At 47.2% G+C, this 23,734-nt stretch overlaps 1 protein-coding gene across 4 annotated transcripts in view; it reads left to right on the top strand.

Moving 5' to 3' along the window:
- The window catches only part of ACBD4 (acyl-CoA binding domain containing 4), a 256,696-nt gene that overhangs the window by 89,933 nt on the left and 143,029 nt on the right, over positions 1-23,734 (top strand). For all 4 annotated transcript variants that reach the window (XM_086923872.1, XM_086923869.1, XM_086923870.1 and 1 more), the window contains one exon: positions 22,559-22,665. In XM_086923872.1, the coding sequence (XP_086779998.1) occupies positions 22,559-22,665 (107 nt within the window). The remainder of the gene's footprint in view (positions 1-22,558; positions 22,666-23,734) is intronic.

The following is a 23,734-nucleotide window of genomic DNA, read 5'->3' as shown; positions in this document are numbered from 1 at the left end:
CAACAGTTTTGTAAAAACATTTAACAAAAAAACATTAATTGAGTTGTCTTGGTGATATGTTATCACCAGTTATTTTTGCAATATTAGTTTGATGTACTTTTTTAAGATGTCCCACATCTACTTTTTCACTCAACACACAATTCGGAACATTATTATTAGTAGGGTACATAAAATAAGGCACAACAACAATTAGTATTAACTAAACTAACATTAGTAGTAAAACAATTATAAGAAAAGCATTAATACATCTAAGTTTAAAACTTTGGTGTTAATATCCAGTCTTTATAACATTTGCCTTTGCCATTTTCTTTTAAAATTTTTTTTTTTTTTTTTTTTTTTTTTTTTGGCGATTTATATAAGCGCAACTTTGCCCAAAGGCGTCAAGGCGCAAAAGATGGAATATAATAGCCAGGTACTAAAATGGAAAGGAGAAAAGAAAAGTCTAAGAGTAAGCTTCAGTGAAGAGCAGGGTTTTGAGGCCCTTTCTGAAGAGCAGCAGGGAGTCCTGGCCCCTGAGTTCCAAGGGGAGCTCATTCCAGAGTCTGGGGGCAAGTGTGGAAAATGCCTTACCACCCCATCTAGCCTTGGCAACTCGAGGAATGGACAACAGATACTGACCGGAGGAGCGTAGTGTCCTGCCTGGGGTATAGGGCGACACTAAAGTTCTGATGCCCTCAGCGCCAGCGCCGTGAAGGGCCTTGTGGGTGATGGTCAGGATTTTGAATTTGATTCTGGCATGCACCGGAAGCCAGTGAAGGTTTCTCCTAATCCTGGTCCCGGAGGAGCGTCTGGGGGCGTTGACAACAAATCTTGCTACCGCGTTCTGGATAACCTGCAGGCGATGGAGAAGTTTAGCGCTCATGCCAAGGTAAAGAGCATTGCAGTAATCCAGTCGCGAGGATAGAAGGGCAACTGCAACCTGTTTCCGGGCATCAGGAGAGAGGTAAAGAGTAAGTTTTCTTAAAATTCTCAGGACCCCACAGCAGGTTGCAACAGTTCTACTTACTTGCTTATCAAAAGCAAGTGAGGTGTCAAAAATGACTCCCAGGTTACGGGCAGAAAGGGAAGGCTGGGGACAGGATCCAAGGGTCTGGGGCCACCAATCATCTGACCAAATCTCCTTTTTTCCCCCGAAGATCAAGATCTCCGTTTTCTCCCCATTCAATTTAAGATAGTTCGAGGCCATCCAGCCTGCCACAGCTTCCATACAGTTTCGGAAATTGAGGGCCGTGGTCTCAACAGAGTGGGACAAGGAGACCATAATTTGGGTGTCGTCGGCATATGAGAGTACTTCCAATCCAAAAGATCTTACCAGTCTAGCAAGTGGGGCCACGTAGATGTTAAACAATGTGGGGCTCAAAGCGGAGCCCTGTGGAACCCCACATTGCAAAGGCATGGCATTGGAAAGGAAGTCACCCAGTTTGACCCTTTGCTCCCGGTGGTTGAGGAAGGAAGTGAGGAGGCTAAGAGCAGGCCCCTTCACCCCCGTCTCACTGAGACGGGCGGCCAGAATGGTGGGGGACAGGGTGTCAAATGCTGCCGTGAGGTCGAGTAGGATCAGAAGAGTGGTCTGACCACTATCAACCTTGGCGCGGATATTATTGACCACCACTGTAAGGGCTGACTCTGTACTATGTGCCTTTCGAAAGCCATGCTGAGAAGGATCAAGCAGGCAGGTCTTATCTAGAAAGGCACTAAGATGGTGGTTAAGATAAGCCTCCAGCATCTTAGCTGGAGCAGGAAGAAGAGAAATGGGACGAAAATTCTTCAGAATCCCAGGATCCAGGGAGGCCTTTTTTAAAAGGGGCTTAACGATGGCAGTCTTCCAAGGGGCTGGGAATTCCCCGCTAGAGATGGCTCTATTCATAACTTCCATCAAAGGGGGAAGTAGAGTATCCCTGCAATTTTTAAGGATTTTAAGGGGACAGGGATCCAGAGGGGAGCCAGACTTGGTTAAGTCTAGTAATTTATCCAGTGTCTCCGTCGAGAGAGGAGGGAAGTTGGTCAAAATATCTTCGGAGGCTAAGGGCTGATCTAAAGTGGGATAGGAGACATGGGTAAGATTATGACTCTGGAGAGCAGTATAAATGTCCGAAATTTTTGTGTGGAAAAAAGTGGCAATCTGATCGCAAAGTTCTTGAGAAGGTATTATGGGATCAGGGTGTTGGACTTGAGATAAGTTTTCTACCACCTTAAAGAGATCTCCAGGGCAGGAAAGAGATGATGTTAACTTAGAGAAGTACATTTGTTTTTCGGCTAACACTGCTGTTTTATAGCTCTTAAGGAGGTTTTTATGCTTGATCCGAAGATCGGCATCGAGTTGTGCTCTCCACAGCCTTTCAAGTCTCCTACACTCCTGTCTCTGAAGTCGAAGAGCTTCAGAGTACCAGGGTGCAGACGGGCTTTTCCTGGCACAGTAATGAGATTTGAGAGGGGCTAAGGTATCAATAGCCAGAGAGATGGTACTTGCAAGCTCACTGGCGGTGGAATCAATATCCTGAGAGGGAGGAGGGTTGAAGCTGGCAAGAAAAGGGCCAAGAGATTCGTTGGTCAAACCCCTGAAGTTCCTCTTTAAAACCCAGCATTTACTGTCCGAGTGGGAAATAGAGAGGGAACCTGGGAGAAATTCCAGGGGAACTGCTAAGTGATCTGACCAGGAGAGGGGCAGGGGGGACCCAATCTCTAGTCTGGGGTCATTAGTGAAGACCCCATCCAAGATATGACCAGCAGAATGTGTAGGGGATAACACTTTTTGGGGGAGATCAAGAGAGGCAAGAGCGTCCAAAAGTGATATAGTGTCATCAGAATTGGAATTTTCTAAATGAAAATTAAAATCTCCAAGAATAGTCAGAGAAGGTCTGTTAATGAATGGTTCAATTGTTTCAAGTAGATCGGCTACAAATGGTGACCTAGAGCCCGGGGGTCTATAGATAAGAATGCCTGCAAAATTTTGAGTAGGGGAAGTTTTAAGAGAGAAGAAAAGAGCCTGAAAGAGTTTCTGGGGGGAAGGGAGGGGCTCTATGTGACAGGTGATAGAATTCTTGTAAATAATGCCTATTCCACCCCCTCTGCGGTCTTCTCTATCCTGTCTGACCATAGCATAACCATTAGGGAGGGCATTGATTAAATCGGGGCCGGAGGAATCCGAGCCCCACGTTTCGGTAACAAAGACCCAGGGGGGTTTTCTTTCTGAGACGAATTCTCTAAATGCGACGTTGTTACTAACCAGAGAACGAGCGTTGATAAGAAATCCCACTTGTTTAGAAGGAGAAAGGGGTTCATGTCTCACACGGGCCCTAGAGGGCTTAGAAACGTAAGCATGGTTAAGCGTGCAGGGGGTGATCGAGCAACTACAAGAAAAGCCAGGGAACAGTTGCTCAGGGGAACGAGTGTGATGGCATGCTTGTCTAGGGGGCCTAAGAGAAGTAAGAACGCCCAACAGATCCCCAAAGGCATCTGAAGATATACTGGGGAGTTGAACAGCATGCCCGGCTCCTGGCGCCACCTTGGCGCTGACGGGCGCAGACGGGCAGGACTCTGGCATGACTCTGGCATGACTCTGGCATGACTCTGGCATGACTCTGGCATGACTCTGGCATGACTCTGGCATGACTCTGGCATGACTCTGGCATGACTCTGGCATGACTCTGGCATGACTCTGGCATGACTCTGGCATGACTCCGGCTAGAGTCCGGCCCGCCCGCTATGCGCGTCCGCTGCGCGGAAAAGAGGGACGTCCCCTTTTAAGGGCGACTAGAGCGCGTCCGCGCGCTTCAATTCCCCCAATATGGCCGCCAAAACCACGATCGCCTCCCCGGGGCCGTGCTCTCAGCGTCAATGCTCGGCTGAGAGCGGCCCGGGCAGCGACTGGTCAGGGAAGGTCCTGGGGCAGCAATGCGAGTGGTTACAGTAGGTAACACAAGCTCCGCGGCGATACAAATAATTTTTAAAGGCTTTCCGGATCGTGCCTACACTGAGCCTAAATATGCTTTCCGAGTCAAGCTAGGCAAGTAAAATGAGCAGTTTAAAACAATTAAAAAAGGCAAGAGTGCAAGGAGAGCCTCCCGGCTAGTCGCCTCAGGAGGGGGAAGTACTTCAGGCTAAAAAATTCAAAAATTCAAAGACTAAACTAAAACTTAAACAAACATAAAAAACTAAAAAACTGTTGTAGTGTTTCCAAGCACCTCTTTAAGCCTTCTTGCTTCGCCCCTTTTTTTTTATATCTTCACAGCCTTTTTATTCAATTCCAGTTTCTATTTTCTGCACTGTTCAGAGTGACCCTTTTCCATATTCTGCACCCCAACGCAATAAAATCTGCTTGCAGTCAGGTACATGGTCCTGCTGATTTTCCAATTCGTCCCCAACTTACAACTGTCTTTCTTCCTGCATTTTGCTGCTGGAAAGTTATACACCTCTGGCAAGGACTATCTGCAATGACCCTGAACTTTGAGTTAAACCATGACTGCTTAAAAATACTGATAATAGCATCTCTCCCTACATGTGTTAAGCCATGATACATCTTTGCCGGTTGTGGCATTATTATTCTACCATTTGTATATACTCACACTTCATCTTCTGCCCTTTGTGTACAACCTGCTTTAATCCAGGTTTCCTTTTCTCCCTCACTAGCTTCTTCTTGCAACTTTCTAATCTCTTCCCATGTCTCTCCAAAAGAGAACATTAGATGACAATTTGTATCAGGTTTTTGCATTTCTTTGTTCGTTGAGATTGAATTTTAAGCACAAAATTATGCAACCTGGTCAGCATATCCATTGCCATTTGTCACATAGTCATTTCCAGATTTATGTGCCGAACATTGGACCACTGCAATTTCTTTGGGCAATTGTAATGCAACTAACAAAACCTTTACATTGTTACTGTTTCGAATTGGTGAACCTGTAGAGGTCAAAAATTCACGTTGCATCCACAATTGGCCAAAATCATGCACAACCCCAAAACCATATTGACTATTAGTGAATATGGTTACTCTCAGATTTTAGCCAATTATACACGCTCTGGTCAAAGCAACTAGTTCAGAAATTTGTGCGGAATTCATCCCTTTCAGACGTGAAGCTTAAAGAACCATTACCACTGTACAAATTGCATAGGAAGCACGTAGAGTGCCCTTCTCATCTTTTAATCAAGATCGAGCAACAAAGTGGAGAAGTGTGGCTCACTGGTTAGAGCAGGCAGACCCTGAAGCAGAGGTCAGACCCGGGACCAGGGTTCAATCCCCGACGCGGCAGGGTCTTGAGCTCAAATGTCCACGGACTCGATAATTCTCGCTTCGGTGCCTGTCCTAATCATGGGTTCACACTCTGCAACTCTGGGCATTAAGCTTGCTTAATCTCCACAACGGCCCCCCCAAGGCGGGATGCCTGGCTTTCACCTTGGGGATGCCCTGTAGGGGCTATCTCACAGGGAAAAAGCCAGGACGGGTTCCCAAGGCAAGCGCCATGATGCCTCCCCGGTGATTCGAGCGCTCTATAAGAACATACAAAAAAAATCACCAAAAAAAATCACACAATTAGATTCTGGCTATGGTGTGTCTTATATATCTGGTCTTGGTTTTGTACACAATTCAGTCACATCCAGACAATTATGATCTGCTTCGTCCACCATTTCCTCACAACTTGGACTTGGTAGCAATGTAGCTGGATTCAAATTTGTACATCTTATCACGGTCACATTCTCTGCTCCCAGTATCACTCTTTCATACCGTTTCAATCGACTGCTTGTAAGATGCTGAGTTCAAGTTTGTGTCAACAAAATCTCAAAAGAAGGTGGCACATACACTTTCAATGGATGTCCCATCGCAAATTCGATTCACTCTGCTCCAACCTCACACAAGTAGCAGCTACTGCTTTTAAACATCCTGGTAACGCTGCAGTCATTGAGTTCAAAGTGGTAGAGAAGTATGCCATTGGACGGCGTGCCATTCCATGCGTTTGCATTAGGACTGAAAGTGCACAACTATCTATTTCACAACAAAATAGTGCAAAGTCCCTACTATAATCTGGCATTCCTAATGCAGCTGCTCGACAAAGACTGTCTTGCAACTCTACAAATGCCTTCATACATTCTTCATCCAATTGAATTGGATCGATCACATCTTTATGTGTCAGTCTCTGTAATGGCTCGGCTGTCAGTGAAAAACCACTGATCCACTCACTGTCTGCAGTATCCAACCATACCCAAGAACATCAGAAGTTCTTTCTGTGTTCTGGGAGGACGCATCTGCAAGATCACAGCTATTCAGTCTTGTGATACTTTCCTGACTCCTTTTTCAATTTTATGTCCCAAATATTGAACCTCTTTTTGACAAAATTGCAATTTAGCAGGTGATACTTTATGCTCACTAACTGCCAAATGGTTCAGCAGAGCAATCATATCTGTCACACATGCTTCCCTCGTCTTTGATGCAACAAGTACATCCTCAATGTATTTCACTAATACTGAGTCTTCTGGCATCACCAATGACTCCAGACATTTTTTCAGAATCTGATTGAAAATTGAGGGACTCTCTGTATACCCTTGAGGAACTCGGCACCATGCCAAGACATGGTCTCTGATCCGGAATGCAAAAAGATATTGGCTATCCGGATGCAACGGTATCGAGAAAAATGCTTGGCATAAATCAATTACAGTGAACCACTCTGCATCACAAGGAATTTGGTAAAGAATCACTGCTGGGTTTGGCACTATTGGACAGCAAGGTATCACAATCTTATTAACTTACCTCAGGTCTTGAACTATCCTATACTTCCCACATGGTTTCTTGATCCCCATAATAGGTGAATTACAAGGACTCCCTAGTATCTCTCTCAAAATGCTTTGTTTAATCATTTGTTCAATTACAGGCTTTACTCCTGCAATGCTCTCTGGACATATTTTATACTGTGGTGTTTTTGGGAACTCTGCACCTTGTTTGACTGAAATCTGAATAGGATCAACTCCTTTCATCAATCCAATGTCTTTCCCTGTAAAATCCCACACATCGTTCATCACTGTATCTCTCAGTTCAACAGGCAAATCCTTCACTGTAAATAAAGGATACAAATCATTCACCTCTGTCTCTTGCCTTGCCAATGTTACCTTGAATGCAACATCTTCATCTGCCATCTGAAGTACAATAGATGATGCAAATCATCTTACACAACAATTCCTACCTAACAGGTTCACTGGACTTGTATCACACACCACTAAATAATGCCCTAAAATCTCCAATGTGTACCTTCATCGGTTTTGTCACTGGAGTTTTAATCAACTGATTCGAAACACCTACAACTTGGATAGTATCTCCAGAGAGGGGTAGGTTTGGGATTTCCACAGTTCTCACCGTGGAATGGGTAGCACCAGTGTCTACAAGGAATGTAACATTACTTTCAAATTCTCCATTCACATAAGGACCACACTGTTCTACCTCTAGGGATGCGCCAAGCACTGCACTACCCCTCCCTGCTCAGGCACCGTCACTGAGATGTATCTGAATCACTCTCCTGGCACTGCAACCAGAATTGTGAAGCCATTTGTACATTTTGATTATTACCACCCTGTTCTCGCACATGGAAACCTACATTCGCAATGTATCTTTGTATTTGAGCATTCACATCATTTGGCATAGGAGCTTGTGGTATTTGTACCTTTGTAATTACCTGTTGCTGCTGTTGATTCCTGTTCACCTCATTCTGCATTTGCTGATTAAAATTCTGATTAATTCCATTATTCTTTAAGAAAACCCTACACTTGCGTTTCCAGTGTCCCAACTTCACGCACGCATGACAAGGATATTTCTTTTTCATTTCATCCTTAACCCCTTCCATGCTCATGACGAGCTCAGCTCGTCATGAGGCACACTGGAGCTGTGCTTATGACGAGCTGACCTTGTCATGATCCATGGACTATTTCAATTTCCAGCACAGGAGGGGAAAACCCTTAGCAGCCAAGGTGTTATTACCTTTACCTTTTCAGTGAGTAAGAACACCTCCATTCATAATAGCTCCTCCCATGATAGAAATCTGACAATTTTGAATATTCTGATTCTGACCTTTCCCCTGAAAACCTGTTTGATAGTAATCCACAAATTTCCACCTTTCTGTGCTACTTTCATTTGTGCCCACAATTTCTCTTTCAGCTTTTTGTGTCTTGATTCAATATCATCACTACAATATTTTTCATATCGTAGCATTTCATCTACACTTTTATTTTGCCAACAAATCAAATGCTTTTGAATTACTAATTTCTGGATTCAAACCAAACACAAATTGTATACAAAATGTTCCATATCTTTGTCACTTTTGCTCTCAAAACCACTATACTGTTTAAACACCCGTAAAAGCCTTTCATTAAAAGCAAGTACTGATTTTTTAGTCTCCTGAGTTGTTCTACAATTTTTACCCAGTCCGTCTCTTTTGGTGAAATCTTTCCCTACCAATAGGTAATTAATTGATTCAACTTTTTCATCACTTATTCTGAGGCTGCTCCAGTCTTTGTATCTCTGGGATATTCCTCTTTTGGCCAATCTATTGAAATCTTACATTCAGTCCACAAATCAGCTGGAACGACAATATCAAACAACCTGTTCAAATTTTTCAACAAAACTTTTGAAACCTTTACAATCCTCTCTACTTGTTTGTACCATTCAACTGGTTTTTCTCTCGATCTAGGAAACTCCTTTGTGAAAGACAGTATATCTTATCTGGACCAAGGAACATGAACATATCCACCTTCTGGCACATCTCTCATTTGATACATCATTTGTTGTCGTTGTGCCTGTACCTGTCTAACTCACAGGATACATAGGTAATGCTCCTTTATTTGTAAGCATTTCTTCTTTCTTTTTTTGCCCATCTGCCTTTCCAGCGTTCCAATTCAACCTATCGTTTCAATGTATTAATCAACTCCTTAATCTGAAACCGTTTACCAGAAGCATTCAGGCTCTCCAAATCTTTATCAGTAAAATCCAATCTCTATGTCTTTTGTAAAGCCTTTGATTTCTCAATATCAACTCCATAAGTTTGTGCAACTTCAGCAAACCTCTCATAGAGATTTTTTGCTCTCATTGTAATATTTTTACTCAAAAACAACAGTTCTTCTTCCTAATATTTACTCAACCTCAGTGGGCTAATTATACCCAGAATTATTTCTTCTAAATCTGCTTTTAATCTGCTTACATCCATGCTCGCATTCACTTTATTAGATACCTTCCCTCAAATTCCATTCATCTAACTCTTCGGGTGATGGTCCTACTGAACCCCCTGATTTAGGTGTTACTTCTCTCAGCTTCTGTACTAATCATCTAGGTTCTATCTGTACATTTCACTTTGGGGTTTCCACTGATCTCTCTGTAATATCAGGTTGTCAGGAATTTATGAGCATACAGTGATTGATCACATCTCCCTACGTCATTCGTCATGGCTTACGACGAAGCTCTACTCAAGAACTTCCTTCGCGTATTTAAAATAAGGCTATTACATCACTGTGCATATCAGTTGTAATACCAGTATTTTCCTAAATACTATAAAAAGAGAATCCTCTTTTCCATCAAAGGAGACATTAGAGGAGAAGAGGAGGCCAGCACCTGTGGGCCTTCACAGGGAATCCCCACACCACCTCATTAATGTTACCTAAATTGGCATGGGGCAGCATGCTGGTTTACAGGTATAGTTCCTGGGAGAGTGGCATAAAGTGGTAAATGGCAAATATTTATTATCTATTGTGAAGAATGGGTACACTGTTTCTAATCACTACCTCAAGACATACAGTCCACAAGGTCCAGGCAATTCATTCTCTTGCCTGCTGCAGCACAACCGAATGGACGTGGGCCTACCCATCCTTCACAAGAACTGAAGAATTTACTTGAGGTACTTCATGGTGTGCAGGAAAGACCCAAAGAAGGAATAAATGCCGACTTAGAACCCAAAAACCCAGAAGGAATGATTAACACACATGTAGGATTCTGTTACTGCATCCAATTTTACTTATCCTTGAACACGTGATTGAATGTGTATACTAGAGTGGCAAGGCGTGTTTTCACATCCTGATTGTACCTATCTGTAGGAAAACTGTTTGGATTTGGGTACATAGGAACATTTAAATTTCATGGTCCTACCATCTTCTTTTAAACGTGTTCCTGGTGCCTTCCCTAAGTACATGGGGTAGAGACATAACACCTAAGAAGGAAAGGTCAAAGTCCTTCGGGCTCTCCAGACACCAGTGACAACCATGCAGTTTCTGAGTCCAGCCACCAAGTTTAACTAGATTACAGCTTTCCGGGTGAAAAATTCTCTACTTAAATCAACAAGAGTTAGCAAAAGTATAAGTTAGTAAAAGTGTCTCCTTTCAGAACAGCAAGCCTGCAGACATCATCTCTCCTCGTCAGCCTCTAAACAACTCATATTACAGAAAGGGAATCATGTTATGGGAATTATGCCAGAATGGGTAGATGACAGCACTTGTGAAAGTGGAAATACTAATTGAAGCTTTTGGTGGCAGTTTTGTAGTCATTTCTTTAGTGGTTCAAGAGCAAGAACTAAACAAAAGGCTTAATTGCAGCAACCACTCCAGTGTTGAACTTTAGGGACAGGCGGTCCCCCCGACTCCGCGAGGCTTCAAAAGCACGCAGGCGCGAGATCGCTCGTCTGACATTGCGGTGACAGAATTGGGAATTGTTGGGGGGTACAATCTATGAGACATCGTTTTTTAGTCTTTTAAAATTGCACTCACAACTTCGCCACACTGCACCCTTCACTTTTGGAAAGAACTTTGCATTTCTGCCCACACGCTGTTGTTTGCTCCATGTGGCTGCTTGCATTTCTGGACTTCTTAGTCCACTACGCTGATTGGTTGGCTCTTAGCCAATCAGCGGGTAGCACGGGCAGAACCTGTTGAGCTCCCCGAGGCTCAAATGTACACTAGCGCAAGGCCACGCATCGGGCGTGCCGCTGGCGCTGATTGGTTGACTCTTAGACAATCAGCTAGCAGCACTGGCGGAGCCTGTTGAGCTCCCCGAGGCTTCAAAAGCGCGCAGGCGCGAGATCGCGTAGCTGACATTGCGGTGACAGAATTGTGAATTGTTGGGTGGTACAATCTACGAGACATCGTTTTTGTAGTCTTTTACAATTGCACTCACAACTTCACCACATGCACCCTTCACTTTTGGAAAGAACTTTGCATTTCTGCCCACACACTGTTGTTTGCTCCGTGTGGCTGCTTGCATGTCTGGACTTCTTAGTCCACTATGCTGATTGGTTGGCTCTTAGCCAATCAGCGGGTAGCACGGACAGAGCCTGTTGAGCTCCACGAGGCTCAAATGCACACTAGCGCAAGGACGCGCAGCGGGCGTGCCGCAGGCGCGCCAAAGGCAAGCCCGTCTATGCCGGGTCGTCGCCAGGAGCCAGGGACCCTGCCTCTCTTGATGCCCATAAACTCAGGTACTCTGCGCAAGAATTAAGGGCTCTTTACAGTTGAGATACTTGTGGGACTCATGGTCGGGCCCCTGATGAGTGCCCTCCTATCTGTGAGCAATGTACGTTTAGACCAGTTCCCATGAAGCACTCCACACTATGTGACCCTATGACATCCGTCATATTCCTTTCTGAGTGTTAACTGCCGTTCTTTGACCAAACATCATGAGGAAGTATTAGATCTTCATCAGGATTACTTACCTGAGATTCTTTCTTAGGGCTCGCCCCATTCCTATTCCGCAGGAATAGGAAAAGAGCCCTAATGCAGCCAAACCATACTTTCTGCCAAGGGGCTCTCCAGCGGATTTTAAGAAGTGCAAGCCTTGTGCACGAGCTTGCCGCCTGCCTCCACATCAAAGCCATCTGTTGCTTTGCGCTCGGCCTCAGGCCGGCATTTCTCCTCCCCTAATTATTCACTGCATGGCCGGCCGGCACATCAAAGGCTGCTGCTCCCCATGCGTCTCGTCACCCTTCCTCCATTGTTTTCACTTCTTTCACGGCCGCTCTCTGCTTTGCGCTGGATTCATAACCCCCTGTGATGCTGGCCCCGTGAATCAATCAGGAGTTTGTTAAAGCGCGACTACTCACCCGTAAGGGTCTCAAGGCGCTAGGGGTGGGGGGGGGGTGCAGGTTCCATTCCATCAAGGAGGGGGTCTGTCGAAGAGCCAGGTTTTGAGGTTTCTTGCGAAGATGGGGAGCGATGTTGTCTGTCTGAGGTGGAGCGGAAGGGCGTTCCATGCTTTGGCCGTGAGGAAGGAGAAGGAGCGGCCTCCCGATCTGGTCTTTCTGGTGCGGGGGACCACGGCGTAGGAAAGCTGGGCTGATCGTAGGGTCCTTTGGAGTGCGTGGAATTTGAGTTGGCTGTTCAGGTATGCTGATCCGGTGCCGTGGAGGGCCTTGTGTGCGTGGGTGAGCATCTTAAAGGTGATTCTCGCCTCGACGGGGAGCCAGTGGAGTGTGCGCAGATGCTGGGAGATGTGGCAGTGTTTTGGCAGGTTGAGGACCAGTCTTGCGGCGGCGTTCTGGATGTTCTGTAGCTTGCGGATGAGGTTTTTGTTTATTCCGGCGTAGATTGCGTTGCCGTAGTCGAGTCTGCTGGTGACCAGGGCGTGAGTGACTGTCTTTCGGTGTTCGAGGGGGATCCATTTGAAGGTCTTACGAAGGAGGTGGAGGGTGTGGAAGCAGGAAGATGAGACAGAGTTGATCTGGCGGTCCATTTTGAGCTCGGAGTCCAGGATGATTCCCAGGTTGCGTGCGTGGTCTGTGGGGGTTGGCGGGTTTCCGAGGGCGGTGGGCCACCAGGTGTCGCTCCAGGCGTCGGGGTTTGGGCCCATGATGAGTACTTCTGTTTTGTTGGTGTTTAGTTGTAGGCAGCTGTTTTTCATCCATTTGGCGACGGCTTCCATGCCTTCTCGAAAGTTGCGTCTGGCGGTGTTGGGCTCGTTGGATAGGGAGAGGATGAGCTGGGTGTCGTCTGCGTATGACACGATGTTGAGTCCGTAGGTTCTGACAATGGGGGCAAGTGGAGCCATGTAGACGTTGAAGAGTGTCTGGCTGAGGGAGGAGCCCTGGGGGACTCCGCAGGTGGTAGGTGTGGGGTCCGAGAGGAAAGGGGGGAGTCTGACCCGCTGCGTCCTGCTGGAGAGGAAGGAGCAGATCCAGTCGAGGGCCTTGTCCTGGATTCCTGCATCGTAGAGTCTGCGTATTAGGGTGCGGTGGGAGACTGTGTCGAACGCCGCTGATAGGTCGAGGAGGATGAGGGCTACTGTTTCTCCTTTGTCCAGTAAGGTGCGGATGTCGTCTGTTGCAGCGAGGAGGGTGGTTTCCGTACTGTGGTTTTTTCTGAAGCCGGATTGGGAGGAGGCGAGGATGTTGTGTTCTTCAATGAATGTGGCGAGTTGGCTGTTGATGGCTTTCTCAATGACTTTCGCTGGGAACGGGAGCAGGGAGATGGGTCTGTAGTTTTTGAGGTCGGTGGGGTCCGCTGAGGGTTTCTTTAGAAGGGGGTTGACCTCGGCGTGTTTCCAGTCGTCGGGGAACGAGGCGGTCGCCAGGGAGCGTTGATGGTTTGGCGGAGCATGGGTGCGATGGTGTTGGCGGCTCTGTTGAAGATGTGGTGGGGGCAGGGGTCCGTGGGGGCCCCTGAGTGGATTGACTTCATTGTCTTCAGTGTGTCTTCGGTGGTGAGGGCTGTCCAGTCATCAATCGCTGGTTTCCGGGTGTCGGGGGTGGTTGGTGAGGGTTCAGTGTGTTGGTTGTCTTCGTCGAAGTTGTCATAGATGCTCTTGATTTTGTGGTGGAAAAAGATGCTGAGTTTGTCGCAGAGGTCTTGTGAGGGAGGGATGTCGGTAGACTCGCTGGTGGGTTGGGCGAACTCCTTGATGATGCTGAAGAGTTCCTTGCTGTTGTGTGCGTGGGTGGAAATTCTTTCTTCAATCGCTTTTTTCCTCGTGTCTCTGATGAGTTGATGGTGGGCGTTGGTGGCGGCTCTGAAGTTGTTGTGGGCTTCTGTGGATTTGGTGTTTCTCCAGGCCTTTTCGAGGCGGCCGCATGTGCGCCTGGACTCTCGAAGTTCGGTGGTAAACCATCTGGCTTTCTTGGCACGGGTATTATTGTTTTTCTTGAGGGGGGCTATGGTGTTGGTGCTGTCCAAGATCCATCTATGCAGGGTTCAGGCTGCGGTGTTGGGGTCGTCGTTTTCCACGATGGTTGGGGTGGAGTTGTTGAGTGAGGAGGTGAGCTGGTCATCGGTGATTTTGGTCCAGTTTCTTTGTGGAAGCAGGTGCTGGTGTCTGTGGATGGTGGGTGTTCTGAAAGTGAAGTGGACGCAACAATGGTCGGTCCATGGGAGTTCGGTGGTGTGGCTGAAGGTGATGGAGTTTCCTGTAGTGAAGAGGGGGTCGAGGGTGTGTCCTGCTGAGTGCGTGGGCTCGATCACGATCTGGCGGAGTCCAATGTTGTGGAGGTTGTCCAGGAGGCATGTGGTGTTGGGGTCCAGTTGATTGTCGAGGTGGAAGTTGAGGTCTCCCAGCAGGGTGTAGTTGGTGGATGCGATGGCCTGCGGGTAGATAATGTCCGTGATGGAGTTGGCGAAGGGTCCGCGGGGTCAAGGGGGGCGGTGGATGAGGGTTCCTCGGAGGGCGGCGGTGGGGCTGGCCAGTATCTTGAAGTGAAGGTGTTCCATCAGATCTGTGGACTCGTCAGGGAGTGTGCCCAGGCGGAGGCTGGATTTGTGGACGATGGCGATTCCTCCTCCTGGGTGGGTGGGGCGGTCCTTCCTGGAGATCTTGTATCCTTGGGGGATGGCGATGGCGATGTCCGGTTCCGAGGTGGTGTTGGTCCAGGTTTCGGTGAAGAATGCTACGTCTGGGGTGGTGCTGTCGAGGAGGTCCCAGATATCTGTGGCGTGTTTGTGGAGGGATCGGACGTTGAGGAGGATGCATTGCAGGGTCTTCGGTTTGGTTGTGTTCTTGTGGGCGGGTTGTGCTGGATCCATGTTCTTGGCGGTGCTGCAGGTGTGCCGGCAGCGTTGACAGCTGAAGGGTCCATGGGTGTTGGCTGGTGATGCTAGCTTGCAGTTGTTGTTGCAGCCTGGGTTGAGTGCATGGAGTGCTGCTGGGTCGTAGCGTTGGCGGGGCGGAGGTCCAGGGTTCCTGGTGCTGGTCGCGGACGGGTCACAGACGGGCGCAGACGTTCTTGCCTTTGACGCGCCTTCGGTGCACCAGCGGCGTGGCCGCCATTAAGTAGGGGTCGGGGAGGGCTGGACAGCTGGGATGCGGGAGCGGGGAGGGGAGCTGGATTGGGCCGGTCGCGCTGGGGGGGGAGGGGCCGCGGGGGCAGCAGCGGCGGGGAAAGGTAAAGGGAGGAAAGAAGGGATAAAGAAAAAAGGGAAAATAAGCAGAAATAAGGAACAAAAGAGCAGAGATGCAGAAAAGAGCAGAAAGGTGAAAGATAGAAAGGGTAGAAAAACGAGTGAAAACGAGTGAAGGAACAGAGGGAGAGAAAGGGAAAATGGGCAGAAATAAGGCACAAAAGAGCAGAGGTGCAGAAAGGTGAAAGATAGAAAGGGGAGAAAACGAGTGAAGGAGCAGAGGGAGAGAAAGGGAAAATGGGCAGAAATAAGGCGCAAAAGAGCAGAGGTGCAGAAAGGTGAAAGATAGAAAGGGGAGAAAAACGAGTGAAGGAGCAGAAAGAAAGAAAGGAGACAGAGGTCCACTGGACCACCAGGGATGAGGCGCAGGCAAACCTGCGGGTGGAGAAGGGCCTCGATCACCAACCCTCAAGAGTGCAGGGGCAGGGGCACCTCACTTAATGGTGGAGCTGCGAGGGTGGGAGAGCAATTTCACTGACAATGAGTCAGTGGTCTTGCTCGCCTGTCCCCGCAGTGGCCGCCATTAAGTAGGGGTCGGGGAGGGCTGGACAGCTGGGAGGCGGGAGCGGGGAGGGGAGCTGGATGGGCTGGTCGCGCTGGGGGCGGGGGAGCCGCGAGGGCAGCAGCGGCGTGGAAAGGTAAAGGGAGGAAAGAAGGGATAAAGAAAAAAGGGAAAATAAGCAGAAATAAGGCACAAAAGAGCAGAGATGCAGAAAAGAGCAGAAAGGTGAAAGATAGAAAGGGTAAAAAAACGAGTGAAAGCGAGTGAAGGAGCAGAGGGAGAGAAAGAGAAAATGGGCAGAAATAAGGCACAAAAGAGCAGTGGTGCAGAAAGGTGAAAGATAGAAAGGGGAGAAAAACGAGTGAAAACGAGTGAAGGAACAGAGGCAGAGAAAGGGAAAGTGGGCAGAAATAAGGCACAAAAGAGCAGAGGTGCAGAAAGGTGAAAGATAGAAAGGTGAGAAAAACGAGTGAAGGAGCAGAAAGAAAGAAAGTAACCAGAGGTCCACTGGACCACCAGGGATGAGGCGCAGGGAAACCTGCGGGTGGAGGAGGGCCTCGATCACCAACCCTCAAGAGTGCAGGGGCAGGGGCACCTCACTTAATGGTGGAGCTGCGAGGGTGGGAGAGCAATTTCACGGACAATGAGTCAGTGGTCTTGCTCCTCTCTTGCCCCTCTTAAAACTTGCTTCCATTGTGCTTGCATACCTATCAGTCACTGTGGTTATTACTGTTAAGAGCATCTTGCCCCAATTTAAACTTGCTTCTGTTGTGCTTGCATGCCTATCAGTATACAATAAACAATAATTCGTGATACATTAAAACAACCTGCACTTCTAAAAGCACCTTAGAAACGGAAAACACTTTTTTATTATCACCGTAAGCTGCCATAGCAAGAATTAGCTGCGGTCTGCTACAACTGAGAACGTACTTCAACCCACTTGAACAAACGTTATCTGCTAAATTACCGAGTACCGTGCGCCCTGTGAGTTGAACCGCCCCCTGTTTCACTGCTGCCTCGAACACCTCGCAGCAAACCCTGCGCGCTGCTGGAGCCGTGCTCATCGTGTTCTGGTTACAACAATAAAAGCTTAGCTACAATTCTTTTGTGGCACTATGTAACATGCTACATCGCCCTTACTAGACAAGGGGTTCCCGCCTCCTATGGGGGCCGTTTTAATGGGGGAGGGGGGAACTTTCAGCTGTTTTTGACTCAACTCCATTCTTACCTCCGCAGTGTCGAGAAAATTAACATAGCAGCGTGGCCTTTATGCTCAACTATCCACAAAGAGACTTTCGCAATGAAGACACTTCCAGCCGATTGATCCCTTTGCAAATGGGGGTGCCTGTAATTAAATCCCCTTCCATGTAAAGCCATATTTGATTAAGCTACATTGCACCCCCACCCTCTGTCCGCCTATGCTACCAGCAACCTTCTGGATCCCGACCCGAGGTCAGCTCTATTCTCACACATCCGCCGTATCGGGGGCACCGCCGCCTACACCTATACCCGCCTTGTGATCCATGACTGGATCGCTGGTCCTCGTAACTCCAGGCTGGGCCTTCGGCCTCAACCCAAGGCACTGCTGTATTGACTTCAAGTGCCCCGTAAGTCCTGAAAACTCTTCAGCTTGTCCCTTCGTGGTCTTTGTGAATCATTGCCCTCGCACCTCCGTCCTTGCGAATCGCACTTGCTCTGCTCCAACTCGCTGCTCACGGTCAGGTTTCAGGTCTTGTCCTCAGGTCAGTTGTTCCTCTTCCCGGCGATTCCTCATTCCTTCTTCTCATTGCAAGGGGGCGGGGGGGTTGTGGTAACTCAGGGCTTTGTGCCCTTATTTAAACCCTCCCCAGCTGCTTGCCAACTCACACCCCCCCGATTGGAGGGGGGCGCCCAGACTTGCACGCAGAAGACAGCATTATACTGGCCTGGGTTCTCATCAAGTATTTTACCAGAAAAGTCCCAGCAATGGCTCCGTTTTTCACCCTACTAGTCTCCTCTGTGCACAACCCTCACCCGCCCTCAAACACCCTCACTCACCCACACACCCTCACTCACCCTCACCCACCCTCACACATCCCACTCTCACACCCCCTCACACCCCCTCAACCTCACACCCCATCACCCTCACACCCCCTCACCCACCCTCTCACCCTCACTCACCCTCTCACCCTCACACACCCTATCACACCCTCTCACCCTCACACACCCTCACCCTCAAACCCCCTCACCCTCAAACCCCCTCACCCTCACACCCCCTCACCCTCACACACCCTCACTTACCCTCACACACCATCACACACCCTCTCACCCTCACACCCTCTCACCCTCACACCCCATCACCTCACCCTATCCCCCTCACACATCCTCACTCACCCTCACACCTCACCCCCTCACCCTCACACACCATCACTCACCATCACACCCTCACACCCACATCCTCACACACCCTCACACCCTTACCCCTCTCACAACACTCACACCCTCAATCACCCTCAGTCACCCTCACACACCCTCACCCTCACATCCCCCCACCTTCACATCCCCCCACCCTCACATCCCCCCACCCTCACATCCCCTCACCCACACATCCCCACACCCTCACACACCGTCACACCCTCATCCTTACATGTCATCACTCACCCTCACACCCTCACAATACTCAAACTCCACCCTACAACTCCACCCTACAACTCCACCCTACAACTCAACCCTCCAACTCCACCCTCCAAATACAACATCCAAATACACCCTCCAACTACAACATCCAAATCCACCCTACAAATCCAACCTCCAACTACAGCCTCCAAATCCACCCTCCAAATCCACACGCAAGACAACTACAGAACCCAAGTCCACCCTCAAAATCAAACTCCACCCTCCTACTCCACCCTCCAACTCCACCCTCCAACTCCACCCTCAAACTCCACCCTCCAACTCCACCCTCCAACTCCACCCTCCAACTCCACCCTCAAACTCCACCCTCAAACTCCACCCTCACACTCCACCCTCAAACTCCACGCTCCAACTCCACGCTCCAACTCAATGCTCCAACTCCACATTCCAACTCCACATTCCAACGCCACATTCCAACGCCACATTCCAACGCCACATTCCAACGCCACATTCCAACTCCACATTCCAACGCCACATTCCAACTCCACATTCCAACGCCACCCTCCAACGCCACCCTCCAACGCCACCCTCCAACGCCACCCTCCAACGCCACCCTCCAACGCCACCCTCCAACTCCACCCTCCAACTCCAACCTCCAACTCCACCCCTCAATGCCACTTCACCAATCAATGCCACAACACCACATAACGCCACAGCACCACTCAACGCCACAGCACCACTCAACGCCACAGCACCACTCAACGCAACAGCACCACTCAACGCAACAGCACCACTCAACGCCACAGCACCACTCAACGCCACAGCACCACTCAACGCCACAGCACCACTCAACGCCACACCACCACTCAACGCCACAGCTCCACTCAACACCACCGCATCACTCAACGCCACCGCATCACTCAACGCCACTCAACGCCACAGCTACACTCAGCGCAACAGCACCACTCAACGCAACAGCACCACTTAATGCCACAGCATCACTCAGCACCACTGAAGGCCACAGCATCACTCAGCACCACTGAAGGCCACAGCATCACTCAGCACCACTAAAGGCCGCAGCATCACTCAGCACCACTGAAGGCCACAGCATCACTCTTTGCAACCAATCAACAACAACTAGTTCTAATATGTTCTCTCAATGTTTTAAGCTTTATTAGAAATGTTACAAAATAATGTTAATATTTCACTTCTGTTCTTGGATTTTCATCACAGTAAAATACACTGAACATAATCTTCCCATAAGTTATTTACAAAAGTTTAAGCTATTGCCATTATACATTACAATAACTTTTATTTAAGTATTAATTATTAAAACAAATAAAAGCCATTGTTATTTGTAATATTAATACTTCAAAGTCATTTAAATACAACACATATTGCATTAGAATGCTATAGGTGTCACGTTTGCAAAAGTTAAAAATATTGGCATTGTAAATGACAAAGGTAGTAATTTCCCTACTTTCAATACCAACACATAAATAAAATAGTTGTCATTTGCAATACCAATACCTCGAACTTTCCTAATGCGAGACCTATTGCATTGCAAATGCTTGTTTTAACTGAAACGTGGCTATGCGCAATGTCTGTGACCATACCTGCTCTCGCCCTTCCCACAGGCTATGCTATACGGAGTATAGACAGAACTGTAGGGAGAGGAGGTGGTATTGCTGTTATATATAAATCAGTCCACTCCTGCAGTCTGTCCCCCTTAGACCGCCCCAATTGTGAGAGCGCACTTTTTAAAATTGCACTAAGTGCTAACTTCACCTTTTCTGTCCTTATCATCTATTGGCCGCCTGGTCCATCTTAATGCTTCAGAGAAGCCTTGACAAATATGGTGACAACTCTAGCCCTCCAAACCACCAATTTTAATATCATAGGCTACTTAAACCTTCACCTGGAACTGCATGACTCTTCGGAGATCCTCAGTTTTGTTGGGGACCTGGCAGCTTGTCAGCTGACCCAACTGGCCCCTAGTGCGACACATAAAGCAGGACATATCCTAGACCCTGTATTTTCTAATTTAGAGTCATTAGAAGTGCTAACTCCGCTCCCTATGACATGGACAGATCATCTCCTCGTCCCGATGCGGCTAAAGATAGGTGGTGCCAAATCTCTGCCCTACCAGCAGCCTTCACTTAAACGGTCACCAAAGTACGCTGTTCGTGAGAAACTTGGATTATCGTATATAGCTGATAACATTAATCTGGCCCACTGATGTTATGGTGCTCCATCTGGTGAAATCTGGAGGCTTCCCTGAATAAAGAGATCATTAGGGATTGCCTTTCATTTGAAAGGATCTTCTCATTTCCTTACTCAAGTATTGTAAAGATACTTGCACTAAGCTAGGCAGGGGACAAAAGCTGCCTTAAATCCAGCTTCAGGGAACTCAGAAGAAGAGAAAGAGAATGTTCTGAGACTGCTGATAGAGAGTACCTGTTGGTACAAACCCCTTTAGGATTAGAGCTGTACTTGGCTATGGTCCTGAAAGCCGGGGACAAGGCGCTTCTAGCCAGATTTAGGTTGGGCCAGATTAGATGCCAGCTTTCCTTTCCCTTGGGCCAGTTTGATCCGATGTCTATCACGGTCTGTCCCTGTGATGAGCGCTCTTTGCAAACATCTGCGCACTTTGTATTTTTTTGCAAGTTTAACCACAGTTACACTAGGAGGTTTTTAATCCCGTTCCTTAAGGGCATCACATTTTCTCGACATATCCTGGCACTTCTATTTCTACAGCTTCTCCCCACACCTGATGTTTGTGCATGTGTGGTCACCTTTCTCAAACATGTACTAGAGCGCAGGCTATCACTACTGTTGTAGTTGTTTGAATAGTATTGACAATTTACTGCTGAAAGCGGATGTGCTCATTGATTTTTAACTACCATAGGTACTTCTCGCTTGTTTGTTGCACTGAGTTCCCGTCAATTTATTGTGCTTTTGCTGGTTCGCAGATGAGTAATTGTATGCTGCTAACACATGGCTATATGGTCCGAATCATGGTTTTGCCCACATGTGGTGTATCTATCGCCACCAACATTTCACCTTGTACCCTTGTGAATGGTTCTATTTTTTATGTATTGCCCATTTGTTAATGATTTTGATACCCTTTTCAACTGTCTGTTATCATTTTGTAATTAATTTTCTGTGTTTGTCTTTTTATGGCTTGCTTATATGAGCCGAATAAAGCTATTGATTGATGGCTTGAGATATGTAACTGTGATATTTTGTGAGGGTTTAAGAACGTGATGGTCTGCCTAGGCATAGGAAAGGTGAGGAAGAGTCTGCCTTCTGGGTTCCATTGTATTGTGATTTCAAACCATTCTCCGAATTATTGTGCTTTCATTCCCTCTTTCTTTCTTTCCCTCTCTTTTAACACCTCTCCCCTTTTGTACTGCTTTTAGAGGCGCTATTCTGTGATATTTAGACAGTATTTAGACATCCAGGCCAGTGCTTTTATGTACATATTTGAAATTTGCCAGCTGCTGATTCTTGTAAATCTTTGGGATATACTGCTTTGTGTTTGTCATGGAGTAGACTGCAATGATCAACACAAGCAGTAATCAACCGAATCAATGTGTAACAATGGGAAAATTCATAATAGGAGTTAAGACTGCTAGACAGCTTGCAGTCTGAAAATTATTCAGGTACTAATGAATATGAAACTGCAGTGTTGTGAACTAGTAGAAGAGAGGAGTACAGAGGGTTTTTGGATAATAGAATGGGCCCTGGTGTTGATGCAGTATATTTTATAGGTCACTAAGCAGTGCATTCAGCATTGATTTGAGGGGAAGAGGATGTGGCCTAACGGGTAGGACGGTCGACCTCAGATCTGGGCAACCAGGTTCGAGTCTCGGCACTAACGCTCACCATCCTGTGATTCTGGGCAAATCACGTAATCTCCCCCGTGCCTAACGACAATGAATGTGTCCTCATGTAACACAACTGGTGCTCATGTAAAGTGCTCTGATACCCGATACCTTCGATATATATAAAACTGGAGAAAAACATTGATAAGTAAGATTAAGTTGTAAAAGCCCTAAGTTCCCGCTTGAGGACCCTGTTTGACCCCTGCTCTTCTCATTCCAGCTGGTGGCACACGTCTGTCAGATGACTCTGTTGACTACAGCCAAGTGACCAGTGACTCAGAAACAGAGGTCTTTTGTGACTCACTAGACCAGCTGGAGCGTGACCAAGTGAGTGCATTTATGTGGTGCCTGCTTCGTTAACTGCAAGGCTTGAGGACATTGGATCCCAGTGTTCATTGGTGGGTTGTATAAACTGTTGTTTAGTGCCTGTGATTACAGGAAGGTTTTTCTCAAACTTTGTCGGACCTAAGGACAATCTGTTCTGCTGTGGATATTTCAATCACCCAGTAAAGTCTTCTATTTGTGCAAGGCCGTGGCTGCCATAGTATGAAAAATAAAAGGTTTATTCCGATGTAAAGTACATATGCTAGGCCTGACCTCTCCACATATACCTAGATATTTCTCCAGTGTTCCACATCCTTTTCTCATACAGTTTGTTATTCTGATGTTGAGTGAGGTGATATTTAGGTTGAATACTACCTCCGACTTCTAGAAGCTTAATTAACACAGTTTATAAGAGGAAGTGGAATTGAGTTTTTTTTTCTATCAGTGGGTCTACATTAATCCTCATGAACACTGAATATTTTGATTGTCCTAGACAGAATTTCGAAGTTTACATAAAAAAAAGTGTTAATCAAATTTCAGATATATTATTATTTTTAATAATTTGGAATTTCGTGACCTCCTAAATCATTTGTGTCTTCATCAGGGAAAGGATATTGGTTTTTCAAAACGTATAACACAGTTTATAGGATGCAGTCAACTAATTAGCGAAATCCCATCTCCCAGTTAGTCGGTGGCGGTCTTCCGTATTCTCAAGAAGTTGCTGTGCTTCAACCTCTTCGGTGTGTCCAGATCTTGACATGGTCGGTCATCAGGGGCAGATGTATATCTGAAGTGATGGGGATCAGAGCAACCCTTCCACGAGAGACGCTAGCTGCAGAACCATGACTAAGGGGAATAGAGCAACTTGGACCCCAGCACGGGGAGGTACAGGATCAGCTGCTTTAAGCTAAGGAGAGGGTAGCAGAACAGGTCGAAAGGTTACGATGCTTTGATTATAGAAATTACAAGATAAGTGCACATGAAGAGAGGGATCATAACGGGACACTCATGGTGCGGCTAGCTAATCCAGCAAAAAGAGGCTCAACCAGTTTAGAACTTAAAGAGGAAGGTG

This window comes from Lissotriton vulgaris, chromosome 5 (assembly GCF_964263255.1).
Source record: "Lissotriton vulgaris chromosome 5, aLisVul1.2, whole genome shotgun sequence".
NCBI lineage: Eukaryota > Metazoa > Chordata > Amphibia > Caudata > Salamandridae > Lissotriton > Lissotriton vulgaris.
This window is presented reverse-complemented; position numbering and strand designations above follow the sequence as displayed.